At 26.9% G+C, this 19,852-nt stretch overlaps 5 protein-coding genes across 8 annotated transcripts; 3 read left to right on the forward strand and 2 right to left on the reverse strand.

The window, feature by feature from the left end:
* The first annotated feature begins 94 nt into the window (after positions 1-94).
* On the forward strand, positions 95-10,781 carry Sptz (zinc finger FYVE-type containing 26 spastizin). The gene is made up of 14 exons (XM_069125297.1): positions 95-251; positions 349-533; positions 695-860; positions 952-1,554; positions 1,627-2,967; positions 4,296-4,442; positions 4,522-5,349; positions 5,425-5,955; positions 6,035-7,231; positions 7,310-7,819; positions 7,911-8,275; positions 8,357-9,948; positions 10,024-10,277; positions 10,353-10,781. The coding sequence occupies exons 2-14, from the start codon at positions 367-369 to the stop codon at positions 10,518-10,520; spliced, it is 7,869 nt and encodes a 2,622-aa protein (XP_068981398.1). The 5' UTR covers positions 95-251; positions 349-366; the 3' UTR covers positions 10,521-10,781.
* LOC138186422 (uncharacterized) lies at positions 2,991-4,123 on the reverse strand. The gene is made up of 3 exons (XM_069126299.1): positions 3,779-4,123; positions 3,274-3,700; positions 2,991-3,202 (listed from the first exon to the last, which is right to left on the reverse strand). Exons 1-3 carry the CDS (start codon positions 4,121-4,123, stop codon positions 2,991-2,993), a joined length of 984 nt encoding a protein of 327 aa, XP_068982400.1.
* A 591-nt stretch (positions 10,782-11,372) lies between the features above and the next one.
* Positions 11,373-11,744, reverse strand: LOC138186436 (uncharacterized protein C14orf119 homolog). Its single transcript, XM_069126325.1, has one exon. The coding sequence runs from the start codon at positions 11,742-11,744 to the stop codon at positions 11,373-11,375; it is 372 nt and encodes a 123-aa protein (XP_068982426.1).
* A 630-nt stretch (positions 11,745-12,374) lies between these two features.
* Srp14 (signal recognition particle 14) lies at positions 12,375-13,615 on the forward strand. Of its 2 annotated transcripts, XM_069125314.1 has the most exons (5): positions 12,375-12,493; positions 12,753-12,860; positions 12,929-13,001; positions 13,077-13,189; positions 13,283-13,615. In XM_069125314.1, the coding sequence occupies exons 2-5, from the start codon at positions 12,837-12,839 to the stop codon at positions 13,397-13,399; spliced, it is 327 nt and encodes a 108-aa protein (XP_068981415.1). In that variant the 5' UTR covers positions 12,375-12,493; positions 12,753-12,836; the 3' UTR covers positions 13,400-13,615. The 2 variants fall into 2 exon arrangements, with proteins under 2 accessions (XP_068981415.1, XP_068981416.1); XM_069125315.1 differs by lacking the exon at positions 12,375-12,493 and having other exon boundaries at positions 12,734-12,860.
* A 404-nt stretch (positions 13,616-14,019) lies between these two features.
* Positions 14,020-18,703, forward strand: LOC138186050 (zinc finger protein ZFP2). Of its 3 annotated transcripts, XM_069125528.1 has the most exons (12): positions 14,020-14,296; positions 14,356-14,437; positions 14,525-14,584; positions 14,660-14,725; positions 14,869-14,951; positions 15,064-15,202; positions 15,276-15,570; positions 15,634-15,736; positions 15,802-16,065; positions 17,594-17,915; positions 17,989-18,332; positions 18,423-18,703. In XM_069125528.1, the coding sequence occupies exons 2-12, from the start codon at positions 14,422-14,424 to the stop codon at positions 18,660-18,662; spliced, it is 1,932 nt and encodes a 643-aa protein (XP_068981629.1). In that variant the 5' UTR covers positions 14,020-14,296; positions 14,356-14,421; the 3' UTR covers positions 18,663-18,703. The 3 variants fall into 3 exon arrangements, with proteins under 3 accessions (XP_068981629.1, XP_068981628.1, XP_068981631.1); XM_069125527.1 differs by having other exon boundaries at positions 14,020-14,437; XM_069125530.1 differs by lacking the exons at positions 14,020-14,296; positions 14,869-14,951 and having other exon boundaries at positions 14,423-14,437.
* The last annotated feature ends 1,149 nt before the right edge of the window (positions 18,704-19,852 follow it).

Consider the following 19,852-nt stretch of genomic DNA (forward strand, 5'->3'; position numbering starts at 1 on the left):
GGATCACAGTCATATAATGTTTATTTAATATAAATTATATAATTTAATGTCATATAATATTTATTTATATGATTGGTGCGGACCAATCAGATGATGAATAGGAGCAATATGGCGTCAAAGTAGCATGTAAAATGCCTTAAAAATGCTCAGTTTGACAACTTAATCATAACCTTTGGATTATTAGAGTCTTCGCTGTAAAACTTGTTTTTTGGGATTCTATACATCAAAAATTATAAGCTTGCGAAAGAAAAGTCAATAATTTTTGAACCTCTAAAGTAAAGTTTAATAGTATTGTCAATATGTGACGTATAACTGAAATACTTTGTGCACTGTGGTTATTTTTTATATTAAGTAAATTTTAAAAACATGTCAAGAGAAACAAGGACATTGGAGATAAATAAATACATTTTATCAAAATTATGGTATACGTCTCTTATTATTTACCGGAGAAATAATAACAAATCTTTTTTTTCACAATGTAACAATGATATTGAAGATTTTATCGAATCAAAAACTCTGATTACAAATTTAATGTAAGTATATATAATGAAATTTTATATATTAAAAATGTTTTATTTATCATATACAATATATGTATATACGTAAAACTAAATATTTTACTACTACTACTACTAAAATATTTTTTTAAACCATTTAAAATAAATAATAACTTTTGTATTATATACTTTTACAGTCATTCTCAGAATGAAAATCAATATCAATGGATAAGTTATATATTATTGCATAAACTTCTCAACAATATAGCTTTAGATACTAAATATGTAGAAAAACCACAAAGTTATGTTCAAATGATATATGCTTTGCAATTGTACAAAAATTTAACAATATATTTACAACAGGTATTTTAAAACTGAATTAATTTATACAAATTCATTTATATATTTTATTTCAATTATATTCATAATTTATTTTACATTATGCATTTTACAGGAATTACTAGCATTCTATAAAAATAGTTTAGAACAAAGAAGTTCAGAAGATTTTGAGAAAATACAGAATGGATATTTTATACTTTTGAAAAAAAATGTTTGTGATAATCCATTTATTACATGTTGGATTCTTAACGAATTATTGTTAATTTATCCTAAGTCATCAGTTAATATTATTTATAATTTACAAAATTTTTATTTTTTGCTGATAAAAGAATTGATGGAATTTGAATTATCTAAACAGAAATCAGACAATGACAATTATTTTGGATGTATATTATGTATTATTTCAAAAATGAATATTGTTGAATTTAATGATCCTACATTGTCAAAATGGCTTTTTCCTATGATGTTGAAAACTAAAAATATTCAAGATATTGAATTTGCATTGTATTCAAGAACAGATCATCACTTTTTAAAAAAATGGTATACTTTTCTTAGTGAATTTTATATACATTCTAAACCTAATAACAATTTGAATCATGTATTGAAAATTCAGAAAATATTATTTCATTTTCCTCCTGCTTCTGTTCCTACTCTAAATAAGAATAATCTTATAGAAAGAATAAGTAATAATAAATTACATTGGATCATAGACATTTTGGTAAGTATCAGGATATAAATTACTATATAAGAGATTATAAAATATTTGTATGTAATATTAATATTTTTTTAGGACATGTGTTATATTTTAATGATAAATGGACGATATAATGATGTTTCATTAATACTATCCTGTACATTATTAAAAGCATTTTGGCCAGTTTTGTTATTTAAAGTTTTGCATGAGTATTCGCAAGAAGAAATATTTTTAAATAATGCTAAGAAAGATTATGATTTCATATGTAATTCAATTGAATTTTTAATACCTAAATGTAATTTTGATGTATTATGTGATCCAACATTGAATGAATTACAAAATGTACTGTGGAAAAATGTAAAAATTTTGAAATATATCCTAAACTGCAGAAGAGAAGATGTTAAAACAAATAACATATATCATGATGAGATAACAGAGACAACTGACTTTCAGCAAAAGCTTTCTATACAGCAGATATTCAATCTTTTACAACATTTTGATAGTCTTTTAGTATTAAAAATGACAACAGATATTTATGAACAAAACTATGAAAAAGTGAAATATTTATTAAAAGATGTTTGCGAATCTGAAAATGTTTTCATAGCATATTGTAGCATTTTAAGTGCTTTGAAAGGTGTCTTATTGTGTAATAGTTATGATGCAAAGCAATCTATTATATCAAAGTACTTTTTTGATATGGATCATTATATAAAAATCTTATTTCCGCTTAATCTACGAATACAAGTAATAGAGAATATATTTTGTTTACTTTTCTTGCGATATGAAGATTTTGGTCATACACAAAAAAATTGTGACAAAAGCTATATAAATAAATCCCATGAGCAATTAAAATTCGAAAGTAAGTGGATGAAACAACATCTAGAAGGTTTTATTTGTAACAAATATGCTGTGAGAGATATATTATTCCACTTAGAGAATATTATCTCGATAACAGAAACTGCATGTACAGAAGAATCTATAGAAGAAAAAGAACAAATTCAAAACAATATTGCTTCTATCAATGCAGCAATAACAAATGCTAAATGGAGATTTGAACTTTATACAACTTCGGAATTTACTAAAAATATTAATATGAAATATGAAAATAAAAGTTACTTATCTAAATTTAAACCTAAATCTTTATTAGGTGGAAAGTTACCTTCCGATTGTTCCAAAGAAAAGATATTTTTTTATCAAGAAGGTAATATTTCAGATGAAACAGATACAAGATCTAGTAATAGTTCTGAATCAGAACTAGTACATAATATTAAATGGCGAAAACGTTCTAATAGTTTAGTATTAACAACAGATGATATAACAACTAAAGACATCATCCATAAATCATTATTTGTGAACTTTATGCTAGCAACAAAAGAAAGCTTAATTATTAGATGTTTATGGAAAAATGATTATGCAAAAGCACAAGATATTATAGAGGTAACTTTATTAATATAATTTATTTATATGTTTTTTATTGCAGTTTCTAATTTTTTATACATGTCTTCTTCAAACTCAGTAGGCTTGTATTTAGTCGGTCCTTTTTCTTCTTCTTCTTCTTTTCTTTGAATTTGTCTGAATATACCAGGAGGATTACTTGCACAATATTGCTTTGCAAATAATATTCTTTTTTTTGGAAAACAAAATTTAAAATGGAAACACCAGCAGCACCATCCTATAGAACAATGCACTGGCATGTATTTAAAGCTATTCTTATTTTATGAAATCTTTAATAATATAATTTACCTCTATGGCACCAACAAGGAACTGCAACACATACATAAATCAAAAACCAAACTTTAATAGTTAGACCTATTTTGCGTAATGTTCTTTTAACAACACGTTTATCTTTTTGTTGTTCATAATTGTACATTAAACAATTTAGTGGTTTAATATGAAATATTCCAGTTAGGTTTGTACAATTTTTGAAATCAACTAATTTTTGTAATATCTCTTTAGGATGTTCTTCTAGTTTTCCCTCATCAGTAAAGTTCAAAGTTTTGTTAGAATTTATATATTTTTCAATTTGTCCTTCATATTCTTTTTTGAACTGATCATAGTCATAGGCTTCTTCTCCTGGTTCTGTACTATCAGCATATCTAGGATCTTCTTCAAATATGTTTGCAGAAATTGATCTTTTATTCTTATTGATATTAGCAGCAACATTAGTTATCTTTGAAAAAGAAGAATTATTTTGCAAATTTTGAATTCCTGTCTTTTATAATCTGAAAGTAGATATTAATAAAGCTACATTCTTATCATTATCTAATGATAAACTAGTAGTAATCACTTTATCAAGATTTTCCTTAAAACCAGCAATAAATGGTGCATCATCTTCCCCTATATTAGAGTTCTCCCATATTTTTGATTTTAAATGGAAATACATATTTGTATGCTGTATTTTATTTATGGTTTCATGTTTGTTGTAACTGTCTACATATGAATGTAGTGGTCTGTATCTATTTTCATCTTCTATATAAAAGTTTAAATTTCTTAATTCTTTAGGCTGTATCATTTCATTTTCACTTTGTTCATCATAATCTTTATTATCAGAGGCAATCTCAAATACTTTTTTATCTCGTAAATTGATCTGCATAGAAAAAGATTAGTAAAAAAGATTGTAATAATAGCAATTAATAAAGTATTAATACTTAACTTTATGCAATGGTAATGATAAAACAGAAACATTCAGTAACAACCATATAGAAAATACGTTTCGAAATAACATATTTAATTAATGCCTATATTAATATGTTCTGATTTTTAAGACATGCAATATGAAGAATACCCAGCTAACTGGGGAAGTGCAGTTTTCCAAAGCATTACGTACACTTAGGGAAAATGTATGTAAACAAGCAAATACATTGAAAAATAATGATCAATCTCCAGAGAACTCACAATTTTCTACACTAGAGGTACACAGTAACAATTAATTAATATAATCTATAAGAATAATAATTAATAGTAATTAATCTTACAATAATATTTTTGTAGAATATAAGGCTAGTTACACAAGAGGGTATAAAATCCTCTAGACAAACTAGTCAATTTGAAACTTTTTTGGTATCTCAAGAAATGAATTTGCGATTATTATCTATGGAAATTCTTACCAATAATGAAATATTAGCAATATGTGCGTTAGATTTGGCTTTAACAATGAGTCAAACTTACCCAATTTCACAGAATCTTTGTGAAATTGCAGTGAAATACTTAAAATTGTGTAAAACATTTGATAATACTGAATATGTATACTTCTTTCATAAATTTTGTCAATTGTTATATGAAAAGAAAGATGTGATTTCTGTAGAAGATATACTCTGTGATGCAAGAATTGCATTATGCATAAAGGAATGTAAAGAAAAGGAAAACTTTTGGACTGATATTATGATTAATCATCATGAATTTAAAGAATCGCAGACTGATAAAGATACAATTAATCAAATATTAAAAGATAGTAATTATTTGCCTGGTTTAAAAATACTTAGCAAAATAGTAACAGTTGCTTGCGGATCTCGAAAATATATGCAAAATATGTGCTCTCACTTACAACTTTTACATTCAATTATTCCAACTGAACATACAATATCTACAGTTTCTGATTTATTAAAAATTCCATTACATTATTATTTTGGTTACCAAATATTTGAACTTAAAATTGAACCACAAAAACTTGAAGCAATTGCGCATGATTTACAAGTTAATTTGTCGTATAGTATCCTTACAAATACTTGCCCTAAACTTTCTTATCGAGAAGATACAAGTTATACTATTATTAGTAAGGAAAATGGATGTATTGTTTTGAACAAAGCTTCATCTAAGTCGGTGTGTATAAAAAATTTTTAGAGAATTGTATAACAAATTTAAATAACCAAATAATAATAATATCTTAATTTATAGGATTTAAATTACAAGCTCCAAAGACCAAATCAATGTGTTTCAGAGATATTAACAGAAATGTTGCAAATTTTGCATAATTTAAACGTGAATCAATTCCGTTTGGATCCTGATGTTTGTAAAACTATTTTAAACTATTCTGAAATTCAAACTGTATTAAAGAAAACGTCTCGTCTTGCAAGTTTAGATTTGAGTGAATTATCTGTGGGTAATGAAACATTAGCATTTCTTTTGAATACATGGAATCTGATGTTTCTACATACTGCTTTAACTATTTGGGGAAATCGTCCTCCTTTTAACAACCTACAGCATGCAATTTCATTAATGTCAGTTGGTTATTTAATTGGTGATTTGGGTTTAGTAACAATTGCTGCACTTAGATCAAAGTTATTAAATAACATAATGTTAGATAATAAATTTTTTATACAAATTGAAGAACTTAATGAACCAGCTTGGCAAGATTTGGACATTACCCATGATCCAAGGGTAATTTTTGTAATGGCTAATGAATTTTTAGGGTCACCTCGTATACAAGTAAGCTATTTTTTTCTGTATGACTTATTAAAAATACTTATATGTTTATACAGTTTTTTATTGATGTTTATATTTTTAGGTCTATAACTCAGACTCATTGGATGAAGATTTAACTAATGCTCTTCATGAATATCTAAATTATTACTCATGTGAGAAGTCTACTCAAAGTATAAAAAAACAAAAGATAATGTTACTTCCAAAAATTGTAGAACAATATCAAACTTTCATTTCTCAGAATTCGAAAAATGATTTACAGATAAGTAATAACAGTAACAAATTATTTTCAATAAATGATTATTTTAAATCTTTTAATGAAGATATAGTTATACAGTATATGCCACTTTCCTACTCATACAATGTAATATTGAAATATTCAAATTATTCCAATTCATGTAATCATAAACAAATTAATCAGTATAACACTACCTGGAAAAATCATAATATAAGACCAAGTTTATTACAATACTTAGAAGGCCAATATTGGATCGTTTCGTATCTTTTACAAAGGATAAATAATGAAAATCCTACTATTTTAAGAAACAGTTGTGATAACTTGAAACGCACTGCATGTCTTGAAAATCTTTTAACGTCACATTGGACGAAGGAATTGAAATTATTATTTGAAAATAATCAAACTCTTGCAACCATATCCGAGGCGATATCAATACAAAAGTTGTGGTCTCATTTTGAACTTATGTTAAAGGAAGATGAATTGGATGCTTGTTTGAGACTTATAAATGCTTTACCAACTCATATTGCTTTAAGCAGTGAATTGCAATGTTTCCGAGATAAAATTCTCAGTCACATAATTTCGAAAAAAAAAGATACATTCAACACAGTGATATTGCAATATTTATATCAAATTAAAGATATATATATATTAAGCCAGACAGTATTGTATAATGTTAACAAATGGCATATAAATATTTGTGAAAATGCATTACTTCATACAGTATATCATGTAGATAACTACAAATTACCTATACATTGTAAGTTACAATTGAATGAAATCTTGCACAGAGTGCTAATTTTTCATAAAATGCTTCCATATTGTATAATTAAATCCAACGAAATTTCGTATAATATTGCTTATTGTACAGAAAAAGTTGACCCATTACAAATTATCAAATCACTAATCAATGCAGATAAATTTGAATTGTGTTTGGAATGGATGGAATGTCAAGCATTTTCTTTAGAAATACATCCTTCTATAACGCAAGATTTTTTAATTGGTTTTTTAAAAAATGAATCTCAAAATTTTAAACAAACTTTAAAGGTATATTAAAAGATACTCTAAAATTAATATTATAAATAATAATTTTCAGCTTTTAATAAAGTATATTGTTCTTTCTAGTTTTTTCAGGCATTACCTTTGGATCAGTCAATTAAACTTTGCAAGATTGTCTTAAAAAAATTAGAGTCTATTGACTCATTAAGATTTATTTGCAATTATTTATTACAGTATTGTAAAGCAACGGAAACTATAAAATATAGACGAACTCTACTAGGAATTGACATTTTAAGTATGTTAAATGTTCAAGAGAGACCAATATATATTCATCTTATCAAGGAACCGTTATTAATGTTAGAACAATTGCTGATGAATTGTAAACTTGAAAGTATTCAAAGGATATTAAGTAGAATTCAAAACAAATTAAATCAAACGGATATCCCAAGAAGTAGCTTTGACAAAATTATAAGATTCTATGCTCAAAAGTCATTGGATTGCCGTGTATCTCTACAATGTGATTCTATTGAAAACAAGCCAAAAAATGTACAACATTCTGCTTCAGAAATAGAAAACATTGAGTTTGTTATGCCTATAGTAGTTCCTACCAAAGAAGAATGGATACCTAATGATAAGGTATTTAAAATCACATGCATTTCTTTTTTAACATTACTACCTTATTAGTTTGTAACATTTGAGATTGTTCTAAATGTTTTTTGTTTAATAGGCCGGGAAATGTAGTTGCTGCAAAAGTGTTATATTTTCAATGTTTAATAGACGACATCATTGTCGTAGATGTGGCCGGGTTATTTGTGCAACATGTTCTCAACATCGCATGCAAGTATCTGGTTATCCACCCTCTGTACTTGTTCGCGTATGCAACGACTGTAAACGACAGACCGCATTACAAATGCACACTTTTCAAGGAACAGAGTCCACTCCAAGTAGTGAAATATTTGATTATTGGCGATTAACAAGAGACCAGAAACACAATGATACTATCAGGGAAGAATTTTCATTTGAATATGCCCCAAACATTTCTTTATGTTTAGCTATTCTGAATTTGCATTCTGAACATCAAACATATGCTAGGTAATAATAACTTTTAAATATTATTTCATTTATTTCATAAGGCTTTCATGTAAGGATATGTAACAAAATGGATATTTATAGTTTTCTATTAGATTGTTGTGACGAAATGAAACGTCTTCTACAACCTGTTAATGGTGGTAGAGTAAATCCTGAAGTTGATCACACAGTTATTATTAAAATGATACGTTCCTTGTTAGTAGCTGCAAAAGTTAAATGTGCCAAGCTTGGTCTTAATATGGGACTAGCTCATTGTGATCGTTTTCTATCGCAAGTAGATCTTATTGCAAGTCTTATTCAATTTGATTGTTTACATTTAATACCTTCTGATAGTCTACATGATCACACCCTAAGAAAGTTGAGAGATCTTTTAATTAAAAAAGAACAGTGGGCTCTTGCTTTAGATGTAAGCACTAAAGCAGGTTTAGAATGTTTAGATACACAAGGAGTTTGGGCAACTTGGGGTAAAGCATGTTTAAAAATGGGATATTTTAATCAAGCACGAGACAAATTTTCCCACTGTCTTGATAAAGTACAGCCTGAGAATCTTGACGATTGGGTAATTTTGTCATATCCAGAAGAATCAGAAATTTTGAGCAAAAATGGAACTCAGAAGCTAATAAATGAAACTAATAAAAACAAAGAAATTAAAGTGGATGAATTAAGCACAAAGAAGATAGAATTTTCAAAAAATCGTCCATTAAAAGATCCGCCATTACTTATAGAAATCCTACAAATATTGGATAATTTAAGCATATACAAGCAATATGTACAGCATCCTCATCAATACAAGTTCAATACCTCGCAAGAAATGTTAAATAATTTTGGAAGCTTTAAAATCGTTAATCAAAGACAACTTGATATTAAAAACACATCTGTAACGGTACAAAATATTTGTTATCATGAAAGCATTTATTATTTATTAACTTATGGAAGTTATAACTCAATTTTAGAGTTCTTTTTAAAACACGAGAAATTTGATAAATGTCTTATTTTTACTTTAGAAAACAATTTGGAACCCGATTTATTTTTCAATGCAATTTACTTATATTGTTTAAGAAATGGAAGTATTGACAAACTTCATGAAGCAATGTTGAACAAGGATTCAAATTTATTAATTTGGAAGAAATATTTAATATATATTTGTCATAGTTTAGAAAAAAGACAATACTTGAATATTTTATATCATTTGCAACTTTTTATGAAAGATTTTATACGTGCTGCAATGACTTGTATCCGCTTTTATCTTAACGATGTAAGCAACTATTCAGATTTAAATGCTAAAATTAATTTCTTATTCGACGCCCAAAAACATTTGGAATCTGAGTTGCAAATTAAAATTTTAAGTCGTAAAAGAAAACGAAGTACGAGCTCCATGCATAGCAATCAAGGAATTCTAACAATGGAAATGGAACCATCAGAGATAGATAAACATATAAATTCAATTTCCAGACAAATGGAAATTACAAAGTTTCTAGCAAATTGTGAAAAAGAGGGAAGAGGTCCTATTCGCTTTTTAAGCATGTTCCCAAAAAAAGACTCTAATAATTCTTCTAATCTAGAAATACCAACATTATTTGGTGATCAACAACAAAAAATTGACTTGGCTGTTTTAGCCATTCTTTGTGGACGGAATATTGAAGAAGGATTTGGAATAGCATTTAGAATAATCCAAGGTCTCTTTTTGATTTATATATAGTCTAAATACTTTGCAACTTTACTTTTTTATCTAAGTGATGTTATTATTTTAGATTACAATTTACCACAGCAAAAAGTGTATTCTCTAACTGGACACATTTTAGGAATGAAGAACAATATTTCCGCAATAGAACAATTAATTAAATGTTGTCATACGTCTGGGATTGCAAATTCATATATTATATCAGATTATGTACTGACTCACTGTGTGAAGTTGTTATTAACTCATCAACATGGTGAAACTAACTCACTTTTAAAAAATGATATTTATAATCTTATTAAATTAATAACTGACATAGAACTTAAAGTAAGACCAAAAATTGCATACACAAATGGATTTCCGATCTTTTGCAACAAAGTTTATTCATTCTTCTGTTTTCAGATAAATGCATATATCGAATGTAAGCAATTAAAAGCAGCCTATCTATTAGCTGTGAAACATTCAAGAGCACAAGATATAAGAAAAATTTTAAAGGAATCAGATAGGCTTGGTCGAAATGCTATTAAAGCAATATGTATAAAATGGCTTCAGCAAGAACCAAAATTATAATTTTAGGGTAATCTATAAGAGCGAGTAAACGTGCAATATTTCTCCATTTCGCTTTTTTATTAAAATAAGATATTTTATGTATCTTTCCTATTAAATATTTAAAAAGTAAATCTTTTATAAATCCTTTTAAATGATTATTTCTAAGTATTAAATACAAAAGTTGGGAGTCTAAGCACTACATAGATATTTCTAAAATAATATACAATAACATGTATATTTTGAATGATTTTTTCATTTTTTATTTTGCAATTAAGACATAAGATATATATATGTATTTAATTTTCAATAACTTAATCATGATTATATTAAGTAAATGTATAATATAATCGTAAAAGAGAATATAAAGTTAAAAGAATTTATTATTAAATACATTACTAATAATAAATAATATTTGACAAATTGGCATCTCTTATTATAAGGATAAAATATTATACACTTCAAAAATAATACTTTTTATCATTTTTTTCATATATTTTTATAAATTTCTTTTATTATTTGTAAATATTACATTTGTATATTATTATAAAAAAAATTATATGCTTGTAAATAAAGAAAAGAAAAGTATGTTCAGAAAATAGATATTTCAAAATAATTATGGAATGTGTATATGAATCTTAAATTCTATAGTATAAACTATTATAAACCTATTACAAAATATTAAAAATATTTCAATTTATATATAATGCATTCATTATGCATTATACCAAAATGTACATCAAATATAAATATCAAACTGTATTGTACTGTATTTTAATCATAAATATTTTTTCATTTTTTCCTATTCTTAGACATTAATGAAGTATAAATCTCTTCTACAATAATAAAGAAGATTATATGCTCCAAGGTGTTTGTTTATGTTTCCATCCTGCCATATTGTTTTTCATGTTCATCACCCATTAATGTTAATAGCTTTTCATCATATTTTTGTGCAAATACAGCATCAGCATTTTTGATTGATAAAAGCAAATTGTCTTTTTCCTGCCGAGACCAATTAGAACTCCATTCTCGAAAGAGTTTTATACGACATCGAAACAGAGTTGGTTTGTCATATATCTCGTCATTTCCTAAATCTTTCATCTTAGATACCAATTTTTGAACAAGACCCACAGGTCCACATTCTTCGATAAGTATATCCAGAAAGTCATTTCTTTGCATTTCAGACCATTCTTGAAACCATTGTATTATATAGCGTAGTTTTGCTTCATTTGTGAGTAAGGTAGCCATGTTCTACCTGTAATAAAATTCCAATTAATTAACATAATTAAAGATGAAAAAGTTATAACTACTTTGTAACTATCATATATTGTGATAAGTTTACATAATAAAAAAATATATCTTTTTATCACTCTTTATTAACAATGTTTTCTTTAGTTATTCTCAGATTATTGTTCCTAACCATTAAAAGTTTTTATTTGTGAGCACACATAATGTTGTGACGATACATTATAGGATAACGATTAATGCAAAAAATATAACATTTAAATGCTATATAAATTTTACAATATAAAAGAAATCTTACAAAATTATTAGTTCGTTAGTTTAGATTTTTTAGGGCTAACTTCAACTTCGTTTTCGAAATCCGAATCGCTTTCCGACGCTGGTCGATCTAAAACTGACAAGAATAAGACTATTAGTTTCTACAGGCTTTCAACTAAAAAATTTTTATTCTTATTGACTTTTTCCATTTACTTCCTGTATCAATAGAACTGTCTTGTTTCTCAACGAGGCTAGTTAAAAAATCATTGATTTCAATTTGTGTGGCATTCAAACAAGAAATTAAGTGATTCAGATTACTTGCATCTACACTATTATTCTTTTCATAAATACATTTGACGCTTTTATAAATTTGTACATGTATACTGGTATTATTCATTTTGCCGGAATATTTCTAATAATTTTCATTCACGTAAAAACAAATTTTTATAAATACCAAAGACTTGACTCAAGAAAAGTTCAATTTCTACAGATCAAAGGTGTGTTACATTTTATTACATTTCTTTTACTATATAAATTTTTAAAAGGGAGTATTTAATACCGATATAATGAATTAATTACAATATATAGAATTAATTTTCCTATTCTGAAAGCATTCATAAAAATATATAAAGCGTTACAAATTTTTAATAACAGACCATACATTTAATTGTGCAGAGTTAGGGGCATTTCGTCGTTAACATGTAAATTCTCCATTATATTAAGTTTGTTATATCATTGTCGTTGTCGTTTAGACAGACCGAATGATCGAATACTGACAGCATAAACGTGTTACATTACTACATTTGACAAACCTTAAAAACATATGTTGAAATTACCAAAATGGTTCTACTAGAAAATGATACGGTAATTTTTTATCTATAAAACATTATATATATTAGTTCGAAAGGGTTTTATATTAACATTAATTTTAGTTTTTAGTGGAATTAACACGACTTTTCGATAAATCTCGACTTTCTGGTTCTGTAGTACTTACTATTAAAAGATGTAAGTATTTGTATTGTTATTTTATAAAGATAATTGGAAAGTAAAATTTTTATTTGTAAAATGCTGTCCTCTCAGTTAATGGACACAACAAACCAGTGCCAAGAGAAGGCAGGCCTGCGTTACCAACACCAACTGAATTTCTTTGTTTAGTAAGAGCTACATTAAGATCCAAAAAGATTTCTACTGTTGTATGTATTGTTTACTTTATAATGTAATATTTATTATTTTAATTGTCATTACTGAAACCTATCATCATTAATGAAATATATTTTACATTTCAGATACATTCTAAGGACGTAAATAAGTTCCAACAAGCATATTGGAATTTGTTAAAGTCAAATATCAATGGCCTTAAAAAACTAAAAAAGGTTAAATCTGCAAAACCTAAAGTTCATTAATATTGTGACAATTCAGTGTTTGACATTTACTTATTATATATGTTATTAAAATTTTTTGTATAACACAAAACATATTTTCCCTAATGTATAATGCAATACTGCCTAAGAAATAAATCACAATGTAATAATTTACAACATAAAAATACATGTCAATACAAATACATTGTTGAATTTTTGTATGTAAATATACATAAAATATAATTATTGTCAACGCGAGTAAGACTCAATTCTATGATTTCTCGACGTATGCGATTTGTTACCATAGAAAAAAAAAATATTTAAATTCACCAATCATCGATCGACAACGAATAAGTATCACCTCTGGCATCACGATACTAAATTTAAGAAATTATGTCAAGTAGATGATAAGTAGATAAGTCACTAGATATTTTATATATATATATATATATATATATATATATATATTATAGATATTTTATATATATATAAAATTTGTACGTACATTTTATTTAATCGACATTTAATTTAATAATTATTCTACTTTCAATAACGTTAACCGCATCGGGTATTTGATAATTATCTATCTTTAAATATTATGCAGTAATTATTCTCTTTTCATTTTCGTTAAATAAATAATAAATTAATTTCACTTTCAGAGAAATATAATTATATGTTAAAACTACTGTTAACTTGGATTTACGAATAGCTATAAGAAGTATGTTAATTAAAAATATACACTGTGTGCCCCTTGACATAGGCCATTTTGATGTGCGTTTGGGCTTAAAGGGATTATTTCTTCAGGGGCAGATAGAAGTGACTAAGAAGCTTGTAGTGTAAAAGTAATTGAAAGATTGTCAACAATTTCGATTGTATTTTTCTGCTCCTTCTCAATAATTTTTAATCAATATTACTACTGTTAAATTAATGTGAATACAAGTGCTAGAGAAATACTGTAATTTATATATTCAGTTCTTAATCGTGAACTACAATTGCAGAAAAATATTTAATTTACGAATAACGCAAACAGTTGCCTTGTGGTCCAATTATCAAGAATAAAAGTGATGGAAGAAATAATGGGTAGGTATCCGTAGTTCTCCAATGAAAATAATGTACTTCGTATGTTAGTTAGTACGTAGCATATGATACGCGTCATTTCTGTTATAGAAATCGTGAAAGTTGAGGATGCAGTGTTCTTAGAAGATACAGCGCTAGAAAATTTATTTGGTAATTGTAATATATAGTCTATGATGTACAGAAATTTTTAATAGTTACTATAACATTGATGTGTGATTTTTATAGATCCAGAAAACGTACAAGAAACTATTATAATGTCTGCTGAACAAGGAGAATCCACTGACACAACAGGTATACAAAGTAGAGATAATTTTTTACTTTCTGATTTTATATATTTATACATGGCTTTTGTTCATTTCGTAATGGATTTGTTGTTTTCGCGTTACATTCTTTTTTTTTATTTATTATAGCCTTTTTTTTACTATGCTTTTCAGTTATTGCTCATGACGGTCAAATTATACAAATTATAACAGATTATGAATGTGTTACATGTCATCGTATCTTTCAATCACAAGATGTAAGATTTTAACTTTATTTTGACATTATTATTAATAGTAGAAATATTAAAAATTGCTTAATTGTGAAATGTAATTTGCAATATGTTTTGACAAAATTACTTATTTCGATAGATGCTAAAGGAACATTTAGACATATGTAGAGAAGAAGATGATTCCAACATTTTGCAGTTAAGGAGTCTTGAGAATTATGAGTCAGATGATGAAGAGAAAGATAATAATCCAGACTATATTAATAATTCCAATATGGAAGGTATATATTATATAAAATTTTGTCAAACATATTTCGAAGAAAAAATTTTAGATAAGGAAAATGATCATTTCAGATGACAGTTCCAATAATCAAAAAAATTATAATGATAAGCCAATAATTATACCTGTACCTGATACACAATGTCATTGCTGTGCTGAAGATTTAAGCACTGCGCACAGCGGTGGTGAATTTAAATGTCAACACTGTAACCTATCATTTAAAAAGAAATCATCCTTAGAAAGACACATTGTGGTAATTCATTGGCAGTGTGATTCATGTACCTGCAAAGATTGTGGAGAATCATTTCGTGATAAGAAGTCACTAAATAAACATCGTTATACTACTCATGCTGATAAAAAAATTTTCAGGTAACTGTACATTTACTATTAGGACGAATATTTCATTAAATAGTATAATTTAAAATGTTTTAGATGTGAGCCTTGCGATACTTATTTTTCACGAATGTATCATTTAAATCGCCATATAATGCAATCTGGATGTCATGGAAATATTCTTAATCCATATAGTTGCCAAGTAAGTTTTATGTATAATATTTAATTAGCAAAACAAAGTTCGAGACTAATTGTATATGTTAATAGGTTTGCCAAAAAATTTTCACGCGGAAGGATAATTTACGTGAACATTTACGAACTCACGCCGGAACTCCTCAAAGACAAAAGAAACCTTGTAGATATTGTCCTAAGGAATTTTTTACTAACCAACAATTGTTAATTCACGAACGTGTACACACAGGAGAACGACCAGTTCAATGCGATTTATGCCCAAAGTCTTTTCTATCTTCTCTTGCATTAAAGAAACATAGACGTGTACATACAGGAGAAAAACCATTTGAATGCCAATATGTAAGTTTTAAATGAAATTCAATTTTAACAAGTTACGTTTTTTTTGTGATTGATATTATCTTATTATGCAGAGTAGGGCATTTAAAACAGGTCACCTGAATAACTTGCTTGTTTGCAAAGATAGAAGAAAATGCATTAGGCCAAAAAACTTGGTATCAAGAGGCATCAAGGTGATATGAAGATCAACTCTGTTTTTTTAAATGTAATGGTATCTTATTTATAATTGGTTTCTTATTTATAATGGTTTCTTATTTATAATTTGGTAGAGTATTATGAAGGTCATTCAAAGTTACCTAAGGTCAACTGCAATAGAAAGTAGATTGTTTCAGAGCACTCTTCGAATACTTCAATGATTTACATGCAACATGTTATATACATACTCAATGCTAGTACAAGTGTTTAAAAAGACAACCTTGAACATGGATGCATAGTCTAAAACATTGTAATACTGAAGGCACTGCCTGACAAATTTCATTTGTATTAATTATAGAGCAAGTTCTCTTTATATGTTCTTGCATCCCAAGTTTGATTGTTGGTTTTTTGTGGCATACTTCTTCCTTTAATTTTCTCCAGTAATAAAGATCTAGAGGTGTCAGGTCTTGCCAGCCATTTGTTATTTTCTGATTGACCAATCCAACGATCTCCAAATTTTCTGTTGGAAATTCTATAACATTTCACGTTGAGTAAGCAGAACATCCGCCTTATTGGAACCACATGAATTGTCATATATACAGTGAAATGTCTTTTAACAATTCTGGCAAAACGTCTTCTGAAATTCTCTCGTATTTACGACTATTTAGCGTACCATCAATAAAATACAAATCAATTATTTTACTATGAAAAAGGTCGCACCAGACGTTTATAGATCAAGATCTCTGTTTGTCCACTTTTTTCAGCCATCGTGGATTATCTACTGACCAGTAGTGCATGTTGTAATAGTTAACTGCTTCGTAGTTTGTAAATGTGGTCTCATCTGTAAACAAAATTTTGCTCAAGAACATTTCATCGCCTTGCAGTTTTCGTAAGCCCCATTCACTAAATTGTAAACGTTCTTGAAAATCATTTTCACTTAATTGTTGATCAAGTGAAATCTGGAACAGGTGAATAAGAAATCATACTATTCCATTTAAAAAATCGGAGTTAATCTTTATATCTCTTTGATGTCTCCATCTATAGAAAAATTAGTAATATCAGATTATAAGTCCCTCCATACCAAGTAAGTCTGGCCTAATGCATTTTTTTCTATCTTCAAAAACAAGTAAGTTATTCAGGTGACCTGTTTTAAATGCCCCACTTTGTATAAATTTCAGTAGATTTGTAATGTTAATCTCTTCATATAATTTTTCTATTACAAGCAAGCACTATATACAGGAAAATTAGTGTAAGTTTTTATTACAGATTATGTACAATTTACAATGTTGTACTCTGTATAATTAAAACTCTAATTTATATTGTAGGTACTGTATTAATTAATTTTAACAGCCTAAAAATATATACGATATATTAATTGATTTTCGAATTATTTTAGTGTCAAAAAAAGTTTGCTGCTCGGGAAACTTTAAATCGTCACCAAAGAACTCATACTGGCGAAAAACCTCATGTTTGTCAATATTGCTCTAAATCATTTATTCAGGCTGCTCAATTGAGAGCACATATATTTCATCACACTGGTGAAAATGGTTTTTACTGTGAGGTATGTGGGAAAGCATTTAGTAGAAAAGCTCGGTTAAATGTTCACAAAAAATTTGTTCATGAAGGAGCCACCCCATTTGCATGTCAAATGTGTGAAAAGAAATTTATAAGAAAAGAAGACCTGGTTAAACATGTAATACTTCATACAGGAGTTAAAGGTAACGGAATCGTTATAATTTTGACATTATAATTTTTGTGAACTTTAATTAAACAATATTCTCTTTGTTACAGCATATAAATGTGATAAATGTACAAAAGCTTTTTCTACAAAATCTTCCTTACAAGCTCATTTAAATACTCATAGACGAGAACCACCACAATCTTGTGTTGAATGTAATAGAGTTTTCATACGTCAAGATTGTTTAATGAGGCACATTAAAGCAAAACACCGTGATCTATTAGAAGAAGTAATGGATGAAGTCGAGAAAAAGAATTTACAAATACAATTATATAACATTGCAACAGTTGCTGCAGAGAAAACAAAGAAAGGAGAGTCTACTCAATTTTCCACTGAAGAATTGTTAAAAGCCATAGCTGATCTTTTGAAAATATTAATTGATGATGATACTCTTCAGGTATAAATCGCAATAATAGTATTTGTAACTACAACAATTGTATTACATCAAATATTATTTAATACATGTTTATATGTATGTATTTTACAGCTCTTTGGTTGGCCTGATGCCCCTATTGAAGATATTGTACAAGCTGTAATCAGACGATGTGGGCATGAACCATTAACATCAGAATGTAGATTACCTTTTGATGAAAGATTAAGGGAAAACATAAAGTGTTTATTTATGGTTGTTATAGAAGATAATATGGTAAAATCTCTTTTAACAAGAAAGACAATAGATGACGTAATTGTACATATTTTGAAACTTTCAAAGGAAGCAAATTTATAGTTATGAAGAAGAAATAATTATTAACTAAGTTTCTATTTACATATGAAGTGTTCATTTTTTTCTCCTAATATTGACAAAATTTAGTCAAGTTGCGTTTTTTCTTTTGAAATTATGAAAAAGATAATTAATATCTTTTTTATACATTTACTTTTTTATGTGGATAAAAAATTTAAACATTTTGTTTAGGTTTAATTTTTTTGATTCTTTAATAATATATATCTATTAATAATCGTTGTCACACATTAATATGTAGTTGAATCTATTGATGCATTTTATTTTAAAGCAATTATTTTTTGTATAATATACATTATTTACAAAATATAGTTATATACTGTCCTAGATACCTATCTTATAAGAATTTATTTATTGGAAATATTGTTACTAAATACTGAATGGCCTGGCTAAGTGGGATCACCTACATATTTGTCAACCTGTAAACATAAAAGCCAAGTAAAAGAATAGAGGTTAATTTATCACGTTACATTATTTGTACATTAAAGAAACAAGCAATTACGAATTAGTTATTCTTCTAAATCACTTTTACAAATATAAAGTTATGTTATGATATATATATATATACACACATATATAGTTGTATATTAATATAATAATAAATAATGTATATTGTTACATAATATTATGTTTAATGTGTAATTTATTTTTAATTAATTTAATGTAATTCATTTGTTTATTAATGAGTCATTACAGTTACAATTTACCGCGTACTTCGATCTGTCAATCAGATTAAATATCACACAACTGTTACTACTACAGTTATAAGTTATAAACAAATTTAAAAATCGTTCAGTCTGTGGACTATATATCACTGTAATCACCTAGCGGTGATACGGTGAAACTAATCTTTCATGAAAAAATTTAAAAATCAAATTTTTCGAACTATAAGGTGAATTATTGAACTGGTCAGGAATATATAAGTACATATAAGTAGTCATCATGTTAATTATATTTCGTGAAAAATAATATTATTTTATTTAATCCACTTCTCCTTGTTAGTCACCATAATGTTTACTTTCTCATATACATATATTATTCAGAAAAGAACGCTTCGGATATTTTTAGTCGATTATACATATTTATTTTGTCATGCAGAATATTATAAAAAAATAATTTTCTTTCCATTAATATCATTTTGTTGTAAAGTACAAGAAAGATAGCGGATGAGAATATTT

Source organism: Bombus flavifrons, chromosome 13 (assembly GCF_040668555.2).
Source record: "Bombus flavifrons isolate JBK064 chromosome 13, iyBomFlav1_principal, whole genome shotgun sequence".
Taxonomy (NCBI): Eukaryota; Metazoa; Arthropoda; class Insecta; order Hymenoptera; family Apidae; genus Bombus; species Bombus flavifrons.